General features: G+C 33.7%; 1 protein-coding gene across 2 annotated transcripts in view; it reads right to left on the bottom strand.

Moving 5' to 3' along the window:
* CNTN5 (contactin 5) overlaps positions 1-13,769 on the bottom strand; it is a 1,363,702-nt gene that overhangs the window by 449,613 nt on the left and 900,320 nt on the right. For both annotated transcript variants that reach the window (XM_032358816.1, XM_032358817.1), the window contains one exon: positions 5,664-5,759. In XM_032358816.1, coding sequence (XP_032214707.1) covers positions 5,664-5,759 — 96 coding nt within the window. The remainder of the gene's footprint in view (positions 1-5,663; positions 5,760-13,769) is intronic.

The following is a 13,769-nucleotide window of genomic DNA, read 5'->3' on the forward strand; positions in this document are numbered from 1 at the left end:
TAAATCACTATTTCTCAGTATGATTGTACTTTCAATTAATAATTCCAATCCTTTAGATTTCAGTTTGTTCCTTTGGCAAAAATACAAGATATCACATTTTATTCTTCTCTATTAATAATGATAATCACATTTATTTATATACTTTATAATTATGTTCATTCACAACATCATTATGAGAAAAAAAAGTCAGTGATAAGAAAAGATCTCTTAGTACATTGTGAGGGCCCTTCAAGCCACCATGAGACCTTTGGCTTTGATACAGAATGAGACAGTGTAATAGTTAGCTTAGGGGGCCATAAAAAATGCCATAGACTGGGTGACTTGAACATAAATTTATTTTCCCACAGTACTGGAGGCTAGAACTGTGAGTTCAGGGTGCCAGAGTATTTGGCTTTGGTGAGAATTCTCTTTCTGACTTGTACACACTGCTTTTGTACTATAATCTTATACGAGGAAGAGAGAGCAAGTTCTCTAGTGTCTCTGCTCATAAGGACACTAAACCTATACTGAGGGCCATACCCTCATGACCTTATCTAAATTTAATTGCCCTCCAAAGGCCGGTCTCAGAATACTATCACACAACATATGAATTTTGGGGTAACTCAATTAGTCAGTAGATGGGGAATTTTGGAGTGTCTTGCACAGAGGGGACGTAAAATGACAATTTCATCAAGATCAAAAGCTTTTGCACAGCAAAGGAAACAGTTAACAAAATCAAAAGAAAACTGACAGAATGGGAGAAGATATTTGCAAACGACATATCAGATAAAGGACTAGTGTTCAAAATTCATTTTAAATAATGACTCTGGTTATTATGTTAAGAATAGGTTTTAAAAAAAGATAAAATTTTAAAAGCGAAATTAGTTAAGAAACTATTGTGAATAATCCAGGTAGGAGATGATGGTGGTTCATTCTGGAAAGCTACAGTAAGAAACAGAGAGAAATGGTCAATTTTAGATAAAGCTTTGAGTAGGACCAATAAAATTGCTGATGGTTTGTTTATATGTGGGGTGTCAGGAAGTGAGAAGTTAAAAATGACTCTAAGTCCTGATGGATAGTAAGAGATGGATTGCCTTTGACTAAGCAGACTTAGGGAAGATATAACGAGAAGTGTAGTTTTAGACATGGTTAGGTTTATTAATGCCTATTAGGTATTCTGATTGGAAATGTTGAATAGGTAAATGAATATACAAGCCAGAGTTCTAATTGGAGACATATGTTTTGGAGATATATGTTTTCAGTATTTAAAAGCTAAGCAAGAAAAGCATTTTATGGAGGATGAACTGACCAACAACTTGAAGACTGAAAACATTCCAAATGCCCATCAGCTGAGTAATGGATAAACAGAATAGAGTGTATCTGTACAATGGAATGCTATTCAACAATATAAACTAACAAACTACTGATACTTGTCTTAATATGAATGAAACTTAGAAACACTAGGCTAAGTATAAGAAACCAAACTCTCTCTCTCACCACATATATATATATACACACAGACTGAACATTATATGATTTGATTCAGTGAAAATGAACTTTCTAAAAAAGTAGATCAATGGGGATATTGGGTAGGAATACCTTTGTGAAATGATGGAAGTGTTGTAACACAAGATTTTGATAATGGTAGCGCAACTGTATAAATTTACTAAAATTCAGTGAACTCTACTTAAAATGAGTGAGTTTCCTGGGATATTAATTGTACTTTAATAAATCTACTTTTAAAAAGAGAGAGACAGAAAGAGAAAAAGGGACAGACAGTGAGAAAGAGAGGCAGAATCAAAGGAGTGGAATTAGATGAAGTATGGTAGACAAAGGTTTTGAAGAGTCTTGCAGTGAAAAGGAGCAGAAAAATGAGGTAGTAGGTGAGAGATGACATCAGTAAAGAGAGCTTTGCTTTGTTTTGTTTTCAGGTGAAGGAAGAGACAGTATAGTTGATGCTGTTGGGAATGTTCAAGAAGAGACTAAACAATCAATCCATGGTAAAGATGTAGACCATCTTCACTAAAGAGATTTCTTAGAGTAGACAGAAAAAGGATGAACTACAGTGCACAAGTTAAGGGATTGGTTGTAAAAGCACAACAATGCATCTATACTAAAAAAGAGAACGGGTGACACACGCAGCTCAGTTGGTTAAGCATTCAGTTCTTGATTTTAGCTCAGGTCATAATCTCTGGGTTGTGAGAGGTAGTCCTCCCTGCCCAAGTCAGGTGCGGAGTCTGCTTAAGATTCTCTCTTTCCCTCTGCCTCTCCTTAGTCACCAGCATGTACTCTCTCTCTTTCTTAAAAAGGGGGGGGGTAGTATTTAGAATCTATCAGTACAGATGCTAATGAGTGTTTCATTTGGTTGTGAAGGCTGTAGATACTATCTCCTAATTGCTTTCCTTTCCCCAGTGGAGTAGGATGCATGGTTTTCAGCTGAGAGTAGGGATGACAGAAGAACTGAAGGAAGACTTGACATACTAAGATTTGACAGAATTACAGTAAGGAAACTAAACTTACTTTTTTTTTTTTTAAATTTCTGATTAGGCACCTGGGTGGCTCAGTCATTAAGTGTCTGTCTTCAGCTCAGGTCATGATCCCAGCATCCTGGGATCAAGCCCCATGTCCTGCTCTCTGCTCAGCAGGGAGCCTGTTTCTCCCTCTCCAGCCCCCACCCCCATGCTTGTGTTCCCTTTCTCGCTATCTCTGTCATAAAAAATAAAATCTTTAATTTCTTTTTTGATCAGCATTAAAGTGCCCTTGAAATCCATAGTTTGGTTTTTAGACTTAGATCAGTCTGCATAACTCTGATTCTTTTCTTTTACAGTTATATTAAATTGAATAGGTTTGGACATGAAGTAGGCTGAAAGTTGGATCTACATTAGGATTAAAGTTTTGTCAACTTTTGAGTCAGTGTGATGAAGCATAAAAGGGTGAGAAAATTGAAACTCTATGCAAGAAAATGATAATCATTGAAAGAAAAAAGTGAGAATCAAAGGAGGGGAAATAGAGTGAGAAGAGGCTAGGATCAATGATTTGCAGATTTCAATGACATTAAAGGATTCCTGGAATCAGGGTACTGGAAGGAATGAGGAAGTAAATGCTAATCAGAGTATAAAAATGTGGTAATTGAGAGACTGTACATGTTGATAATAACAGATTAAGTGGCCCTGGTTGACTGTAAAATAAGAGCATCCCAATGGAGAAATAAAAGGAATGGAGAGGACGGGATATTGTAAGACCTCTATTGAAATTATCAAATATTAAGACTGGATAAGTATTGAAGAAATTGACAGTGACCCAGATGGTAAAATCTCAGCAAATGAAGATAATGAACTTGGAAAGTGTAAATGACTACAACAAGAAAGTGTGGAGTCTAATGCCTTGAAATTTAAAAACTGAGGGTTTGCAAGGAGGAAGAAGGGAGAATGGGTAATAAGGAGAAAGGATATCTGTTCTAATCTTACTCTGAATGGTACATACCAATTGGGAGAATAAATAGCCATGACTGTAAAGGGCAGTGGGGAAGCCAAATCTTCAGGGTATTTGCAAGTTTCAGTTGGCGAAAGAATATAAAAGGGATATTCATTAAAGAAACTTAAAGATAGGATTTGGCTGATCAGGAGAAAACTACTCATCTGGTAAGTGTTAGACATTTGTCTGGATGCTGAGTTACTCCTGTTGTTTTGACCATGCGTGTATCCCCTAAAACTCTGTGATGCTAACACTGATGTTTGAGTGCAACAGTTGACATAAAACCCCAAAATAAATACCTAGTAGAATACAACCTCTCCTACCATATTAAAGCATACTATCATAATATTTCTTTTTAAATTTAAAAAAATTTCTTTTCAATTTATTTCCTAAATAATCTCTACAACCAATGTGGGGCTTAAACTCAAAATACCGAGATCAAGAGTCACATACTCCACCAACTGAGGCAGCCAGGTGCCCCAAGTGTATATATTCTTACAACATATACACAATAGCAACCATCTGGGATTACTCTTATTGATGTCAATCATCTATCATATTTTTATTTCATCAATTATTAATACATATTCTTATCTCTTGCTTATCATGTATGCAATTCATTATTGCTATTTTTCCCCAGTAGAAATCTCTGTAGTTTTCTTCGGCAATTGGATAACTTGTCTTTGTGTAATCTTGTTTTGCTTCCTGTATCATTGTCTCATATATCCCCTTTCTGTACGTGTTCTAACAGTCTTGTGATACAGATTATGTTTCAAAAAATATTGCTTTTGTGTTAACTCCTGTAGGTCTGATGGTGAACACTTTCATTCTTTATAGAGCAGGTTCCTTTGTCCTTCTCCTCTTCCTTCCTCTCTTTTATCTTTAACTATTACTCATCTAACACTGATCCTTAAATGAAATCTAATAACCCAACAGTAGACATAGCATATACTGATGCTACATGATTCACTTAAACCTACTAAAATTTTCTGTCTTATCCATAGGAAAAAAGTTACAATACATGCTTCCTTGAAAGTATCTAAGTCTAGAATCACAAGCAGGTAAGACTAAATATGTTTACTGTAAAAGTCTCCAAACTACTCACAGAAGAGTGGACTGAATTGATATATAAGAATTAAGTGGGAGAAAACTCAAAAATTGATTCAAATTAGTATTTGACTTTAAAACAAAATGGTTTTTAAAAAATATTTTCTTATTGAAATATAATTTACTTTTCCTTCAATCAAAAAACATTAGGAAGGGGTCAGATAAAGATGAGAAATTTTAAGAAAATTGATTGAGGTCCTATCATAATTTATGATAAGAATTATCTATGGTAGAACAAAGTTAGTCCCCATTACTACACTGATAATTACAATCTAGAAATAAGTATGATTTTCACACTAAACAAAGAAGAAAAATTAACTGAAATGCCAGGACCCTGAATTCAGTTTCCTGTTAGTGGTAAGGTCTTTCTTATTTCTCAGACAGACATTTGATTCTCTCTCCCTAATTGATACTGGCCACTCTTAAATTGTATTCTAGGAAAACTATACTGAGATACAAAGAGGTACTCATCTCAAATTATAGAACTTACAAAAAGTATAATTAGCTGGGTTGGCAAAGGGAATATAATTAATCTGAGCACAGTTTACTATTCTGTTTCTTCAAACCCCGTGAAGTACTTAACCTTTTAATATGACTTTTACAAATAAGAGCTCAAGTGGCCAAAAAATAATACGTAAATTATAGTCTTGTTTGAAACTCAAAAAAAAAATTTAGCAGTTTTTTTTTTTTCCCAGGGTGACAAACAACACTATAAACAATCCCGTTGCAAGCTTATCTTCTGAAACAAGATGCACATTGTTATTAACTCAACTCTGACATTCCAAATAATTTTGAAAAATGTTTACTCTAGCTTATCACATCCCTTGTGCTCCAGGCAATGTATTCCTCGCTGGTGGCAGGCAGAGACATAACCATAACAATCAACAGTTAGAATGGCAATAAAACAATTTTATCATAGGAGTGCAGTCTTCTATCCAATGGTAGTTCGAATATATGACCTTTAATTACTCAGCTGGTACTCTGATACATTTTTTTTTTAATGCACATTTCACCTGGAATGTTTCTTACTAAATACCCTGTCTAAAAGGATGAGCATATAGTAAACAAGATAGGCAGCAATATAGAATGGGATCCTACTGTACCTGGTGAATGAGGCGGAGGAGAGCACATCAGAACAACCCCCTGGCCTTCCCTCACAGAGACTGCACTTCTTGTCCGGCCACTAAAATTTCCCAGATCTGTCAATATAACACAGCATTTAGATGAAAGGCAAAAAAAAAAAAAAAAAAAAAACTTAAACAATGTCTACTTTTATAATTTGTACCTACTTTTCTCTCATTATGCAAAGTTTATTTTTGTTACACAGTGATATCAGAGCCTTAAAAACAAGTCTATATCATACACTTTTAATACCACAATTTTTAGATTATTTGTATTACACACTCTTTTTTTTCTATTTATAGTTCATATAAGTTGATGTATAGGAAGAAAATAGACAATACATTTATAACACATTTGATAGTCCTTTTATTTATTTGTAATATTTCCTACATACTGATTTTTCTACTACTAATAAGACCAAATCATGCATAGTGAGGAGAGAAATAGAAGTGGTTAGAGGTGTCTGGTATCCAACCTGGTGCCTCATTATGTCATGCTAGGAATGGTATGTAAAACCAATCGTGAATTTTCCAAATTAGAGAGACTTGTGTGCTCTAGCAAATATGATGAGGATATAAAGTATTCTTTTTCTATAAATGTGAGTGAGAAAGTCATGTTCTTTTCATTTTATAGAAACCTGGAATGGCTGGTATAAATTAATTACACTCATTCATCTTCATTACTCTGGGAATATCAGAGTTATCAAAATACCCAACTGTATGCATGAAGAATCATAGCATCGATTGGCGATCAACTCCCTTCTCTTAAATTATGTTGCATTTGCAAAATTTTAAAATATTTTTCGAAAAATAAAGTGACCTAAAAAATGAAGAATATTTGTATTTCTATTATTTTTATTAATCTAGTCATAGCTCTGTATATATGGCCCTTTCCCCCTTCTTGGGCTAAGTTAATCAAAGATATGATTTTTAGAATAGTTTCCTAGGAATAGTAGGATTTCAATATTTTTATAAATAAACATTGTCCCAGAATTTTGTCTGTAAAATCGTGTTCCAGTAGTGAAAAATACTTCTTGAAGATATTCTGTGTTTTCCTCCATTATTCACCAATTGTAAAAGAGTTCTTTTGGAAAATCCTCACTACTTCACATTAAAATAGTATGTTTTACAGTAATACAATGCAGATTTTCAAATTTAGTGTTTGTTAATTGGACAAATGATGAGAAGGGTAAGCAGTAGAGAAAGTATACTGAAATTATATGAAAGAGAAATCACTAACTTTAATATCTTAAGAAGGATCCTATACTTTTTTTGAGATATCTGCCACAATTTAGTGATTTACTAAATGTACAATCAAACCTTTTAAAATGCATTCAAAATCATGAAGAAATACTAAACAGTGAAGGCGTAATGCCAAATAATTAGGGAAGTATTCATTATTGATGAAAGTGTTTAGAATTTTACACATAATTCTATGCTTCAGAATGCTGAGTGGCTCAGTTTGTTAAGTTCTACCTTCAACTCAGGTCCTGATCCAGGGTCCTGGGATCAAGTCCCATAAAAGTCTCCCTGCGGAAGCAGCCTGCTTCTCCCTCTGCTTCTGCCTCTCTCCCTCTCTCTGTCTCTCGTGAATAAATAAATAAAATTTTAAGAATTCTGTGTTTCATTAATAGTTAAGCTTTTCACAAACTGGATAGATTAGAAAGAATTGCCCTAATTCTATTCTATTCTTTTCTTTCTTTCTTTCTTTCTTTCTTTCTTTCTTTCTTTCTTTCTTTCTTTCTTTCTTCTTTTCAACAGTGGTTTGAAAACACACAATAACTTCTGTTGAAAATCAAGTTTTACTCATTTTCAAATATGTATGACTCACGGCATTAAGTTCCTATGTATTGATTCTTAGGGATAGAAGCTGTCTTTTTCCATAAAAGATCTGAATTGAGAAAACAAGCATGGCAAGATATTTAATTTGCCTTCCTTTGACTCTACACTTAGACACAGGAACCACACAGTAAAGCTGTAATGTCTCTTTAGGGATTATATAGTTTTACTTTCCTTTTTTCATCATCACTGAATTTATAATCTCTGAAAGTCTATTTAGACATCAATGTATTATCACTGAGTTTCTTAAATGGTTTTTGAAAAATATATATGTATCTTCCAATATATTTACTACAAATTTATGTTATCCTTATTATGACATTTCAATCAACCTAGTATAGTAAACAGAATATTTTAATAGGGACGCCTGGGTGGTTCAGTGGGTTAAGCCTCTGCCTTCAGCTCAGGTCATGATCTCAGGGTCCTGGGATCGAGTGCTGCATCGGGCTCTCTGCTCAGCCTGGAGCCTGCTTCCCCCTCTCTCTCTGCATGCCTCTCTGCCTACTTGTGGTCACTCTGTCAAATAAATAAATAAAAATCTTTTAAAAAAGGAATATTATAATAAAGAACAGTCCTAAATTAAGTTCTATATCTGAGACACTGAAGTACAGGCACACTATAGAAATTAAACATGAAAAAGAAAGAAAATTATAGAATGATTATAAATTATAGAATAATTATGACCCAAATTGTGTTTTGAGATCACAATGACCTAAAAGTTGTAATTGTTTCATTGGATATCAGCTGTTAATGCAGGTACAGTTCAACATTTCCTCATGGAATTTTCTGTGTCATTTCCTAGGAAGTATAGCACCAGCGGAACAAAGATAAATGGATTTTTTTCAATTATGAATACATTTCTTTCTTTCATAAGACATATGGAGAAATACTAAAAAGAAGACTGAAATTTCATGGAGAGTATACTTTTCTCATTTAAATCCTTCCTCCTAGGGGGAAATAAAAGGTGGAATATTATTACCTGTAATGTAAAAATGGTTCCTGTGTTAGGGAAGATTCTGGTTGATCTATGGCAGAATGATTTATGTAAAAATAAAAAAAAAATTATTGGTTAGAGTGAGGATGGCAATTGGGCAGAATAATGTTAATGAAAAAGCAGCTGGTTATTTTTATCTCATTGTGAATAAAAATCAGTTACTTTTCTTTGAGAGTACTCACCAGAGAACTTACTTTGAGTGCTTATTACTTTATTTTAATAGGTTATACATTGTATATATCAAGGAGATTAAAAAAAAACAAGAACTTTTATGGATGGAGCTTTGATTATTTTATTGACACATGATAAAAACATGTTGTTCTATTTTTGACTTGCAAGGGAAAAATGAGTAAAAAGTAAAATCTTAGTAGTACAAGGACTCTAAAATTCAGGTTAAAGTCTTGAACTGAAATAAACCTTTTCTAAACTTGTAAAATAGCACGTGGACAAATAGACAAGTAATGGATTAGAGGAGAAAATTGTGATCAAGAATCACAGAGCTCTAGGCCTTGTCTTTTCTCACTCTTTTCCCAGTTTCAGAAGCTCATGGAGAGTTTGATAGTGGAATTTTAACTAGAACCACAGCTTACAGAATTATTGTACCTATTCATCCTCAATGAACCATGCAAAGAAAAACAGGTATATAATAAATGATGTGTTTGAGAACCTCACATGACAGTTAGAATATAGATTTAGGATGTGTGATTTGAAGAATATTCAACAGATGTAAGAAAAATCATTTCATCCATTTATTAAATAAATATTTTGTCAGTGAAAACCACACATTGAACACAATGTTAGATACTAGGGTTGCAGAGAAGATGCAAGGGATGGATGTAGATGCATGAACTAATCATATCTACTTGGGCCAACTTTCCATAGACCCAGCGGAGAGGAATCTGTGCCACCCAATAGATGTATGAGCCAAAACTATTGTAGTTTCAGCTTGTCATAGCCATGTTTATGAGTTATTATACAGTACTTCATGATATTCTCCTGAATGTGAGCTACACATACACACACACGTACAATTCATGTTTTTTCCTTCCCTTCTCTCCTTCTTTACTCCACCTGCTTACCTTTCCTCTTTCCTTCTTCCCTTTCTTCCTTGCATTATCCAACAAAGGATTTGAAACAGCTTACAGTTATAGTTATATACAGTTGTATATAATACAAATACAATACAAAAAGATCAAACAAGTGGTTTACAGATTCCAGGTGAGGATAAAATGGGTATGATATGAATCCTCTAGGTTGAGATGAGCACTTAAGAATATATGTCATATATTTTTATAAATTATTAGAAGTTGACCATTAATTTTACCTTAAACTTAGAGCGCCAAAATAAAACTGGATATATTTCCAGTCTTGTTATTCATGGTATGGCAAGATAAAATTTTTCCGATAACTCAGGGGAAGAATAATGTTACCAGATAGTAAGATCTATAGAAGTAGTTCTCCTGAAAAACTTCATAACGATCACACTGGGTGTTATAGTGGGTTGAACAAATTTGCAAACAAGTTAGGAAGGTTTTTCACCCATTAAGACAACTTAGGTAGATATTGTGCATCTTGCACTCATACATACATATGAAAACATTTAAAAAACCATTGCCTAGAAAGGTGAATTATTTGAAGGTGTGGGAGAGAGAAAGTACATGAGAAGTTCAGGACACTGATCTTATGATTTTAGGTTAAAGTACAATAGATTGGTTAGCTACTACAGAGAAATGAGGGAAAAGGATCAAGGCAACAGGATAAAATTTGTTTTAATTTTATTTAAATTAATTAACATATAGTGTATTGTTGTTTCAGAGGTAGAGTTCAGTAATTAATCATTTACATATAACAGTCAGTGCTCATTACATCACAAGCCCTCCTTAATGCCATCACCCAATTATCCCTTCCCCTCACACCTCCCTTCACCTCCCCTTCCAGCAACCCTCAGTTTGTTTCTGATGGTCAAGAGTCTCTTACGGTTTTTCTCCCCCTCTGATTTCATCTTATTTTATTTTTCCCTTCCTATCCCTATGTTCATCTGTTTTGTTTCTTAAATTTTATATATGATAATTTGGATTGTTTTTTGGATGTTGAGATTTATAAGCTCTTTATAAATCTTGGTTACTAACCCTTTATCTAATAGGACATTTACAAATATCTTCTCTCATTCTGTCAATTGTCTTGATTTTGTCTTTTTTTTTTTTTCCTCTGTAAATACTTTTTATCTTGATGAAATCCTAATAGTTTATTTTGGCTTTTGTTTCCCTTGCCTTTGGAGACATGTCTAGCAAGAAGTTGTTGCCACTGAGGTCAAACATGTTGCTGCCTGTGCTCTCCTCTAGGAATTTGAAGGATTCCTTCTCACATTGAGGTCTTTAATCCATTTTGAGCATATTTTTGTGCACAGTGTAAGAAAATAGTCCAGTTTCATCCTTCTATTGTCTAATTTTCCCAATACAATTCAACCAGATAAATCTTAAATAATTAGAAAAAGTGTTGAGGTTAATCTGCCTCCTGGGTTTTAATTTCCTAGTCTTAAATCTGTTCTGATTAAGTCACAATGCTTGGTGTATGAGAGTTGTGTGTTTGAAAAAAGGAATGGGAATCAGAGTGCTTATTTTAAATTGCACTTGGTTAGGGATGCCTGGGTGGCTCAGGCAGTTGAAAGTCTGACTCTTGATTGTGACTTAGGTCCTGTTCTCAGGGTCATGGGATCAAGCCCTGCATCAGGCTCCAGACTCGGCCTGGTTGGGATTCTCTCTCCCTGTCCTTCTCCCTCAACCCCTCGCTCGCTCACTCGCTCTCTCTTTCTCTCTCAATTAAATAAAAAATAAGTCTTTAAAATAAAATAAATTGCACTTGGTTATATATTCATCCTGTAGGTGGTGCCAGTAAGCTTTAGACTATCAGTGCTTCATCACCAGTAAGCTTTAGACTGTCAATGCTTCAGGTATTCTTAGTTCTCTAACAGTAAAGGTTTTGTGAATATAGTTTTTTAAGAGTTCTGAACTTCATGAAATTGAGTTTGATTTTTTACAAAAACTAAAACAATTGAAAAGGTCAAACACTTTAGACTAGATGCCAGAGACTTGAACTTTATTAATTACTAACATTAGGGTATCAGATTCTTATGTAAGATTATAATATTGAAGAACTAATATAGGTACTCTCTTTGTGGGGCATCATAGCTTTAACTTTTGTAATTTCTATAAAAATGGCCAAAAGATTTTCTAATATTAACTTTTTATATTTTGCCTCATTTGTAAAGTGATTGAATATTGAAGTCTTCTTTCATCACTTTTATTTCTTTGTTGCTGTTATCATTAGGATTATTCAGATCATTGTCATATTTTTGTGTCTCATATAAATATCCTGTAATAAAAATTGACCATATCTCATTCAGAAACTATCTTTGACATTCTAAAATAAGAAAGTATAAATGAAATAATAATCACAGTATCTACTAGCATACATACTCTATGCTAGGCATCTTGGAGATTAAATATTAATTTATCCATTTTGAGGATTACTAAACTTGTGAAGAGCAAATAAAAGCTTGACTAAGGTCTCACAGTTAATAACTAGTGAGTTGGCAATCAAAATCAATGTGTTTGTTTTATAAAATATATTAGCACAAAAGTAATTCAACATTTAAAAGTTAGACCAAGTTGATTTCAGGAATTTAGAAATAATCTACATGAGGATCACTTAAAAAGTCATTTTCTGACATATGAAGGACATATAGATGAAAAAATTATTGAAGAATCGAAAAAATAATATTTACATTTATTTTGAGTGAGAATTAAATTAGCATTTTTCAATACATAGCTACTTGCCTGCATGTAAAATCTTCACTAAGACACTACAACAAATAGGATTCTTAACAGTTTTTAAAATAAAAATTTGATTTTTGAATGATACCTTGACTGGAAGCCATAGAAATATGAAGTTTTGTGGTGTTCTTTTGGTTAAGAGTGAACTCATAAGTCTGTGATCAGTTTGTAAGCACAGAAGGCAAGGGCTTATTATCCCCACTTATTGATGAGGACGTGGGCATTCACTAAGGTTAATTACAGAACTCACAGCCAAGGATTTGAACCTTCAAGATGACAAATTCAATTTGGAACTAGCATGTTTCTAATCTAGAGTTATCCCAATACTCTTAATTTAGAATGTTTCAATTGATGTAATTATTTCTTTAAATATTTACCATACACCACATGAAAAAATAATTCCAGTGTTATTAGCATAGAGTGTTATATTAGTCTGAGGTGTACAATACAGATATTGAGAAATTCTATACATTACTGAGGGCTCATCAAGATAAGTGTGTTCTTAATTCCCTTCACCCATTTCATACACCCCTCCCCATTCACCTTCCTTCTGGTTAAGAAATAAATAATTTTGATTCATTTATGTCTAAGTTCAAATTATTTTCCTAACTCAGATCAGTCTTAATTTATTAACAGTCTCAGGAAATTATAAGTCTGAGCACCGGAATATAAATAATTTAATGACAATAACAACAACAACTACAACAATAATAATAATAAAACATGGATAGGGATTTTGAGTATTATAGACCCATAGAGAGAGCGCAAAGGTGTCATTTAGTAAAACCAGCAAGTCATTTAGTACATTAATTCCTAAAACTCATACCTCTTTTGATTGTCTTTCAACCTTTTGGACCTAACATTTCTCTAGCTATTTTACATTTTATAGTATTTTATTAGATTAATACTTCCTTCCCTACAACCACAACTTCTTACCCCTTTCTCTCTTCTTTTTACTCCCCTAGCACATCTTCTACATAGGTTAAATTAAATTACATACCTATTGTACTTTTGGCATGGGAATGTGGAGAAAATGGAGAAAAACATCAATAATGATGACTAAATTTGCTCTAAATTCATCCATAAACCTCAGGCAGCCCTTTGCGCCACCTAATCCCAACACATTTGTGGATTCCATTACTCTCCATCCTCTAGACAATACTTTCACATCTCTCTTTCAAAATAACCTCCTGCCCTTTCCCCCACTTTTCCCCTCCTACTTCCTGGAGATAACAGACGTTATTTAAAAAATCACTTATATATATTTCCCCTAGGGGCAAACTGGAATGTGTGTCCCAGATTCCCCTACAGTGAAGGACTTGTCCCAACTGTTGGGGGTCCTATTGGCAGTTTTTGGCTGTCAGCACCTTAAGGGGTTGCCTTTGCTACAGAAAATCAGCTCAACTAAGGTTATATCACTTC

The sequence above is a fragment of the Mustela erminea genome, chromosome 9 (genome assembly GCF_009829155.1).
Source record: "Mustela erminea isolate mMusErm1 chromosome 9, mMusErm1.Pri, whole genome shotgun sequence".
NCBI classification, from domain to species: Eukaryota; Metazoa; Chordata; class Mammalia; order Carnivora; family Mustelidae; genus Mustela; species Mustela erminea.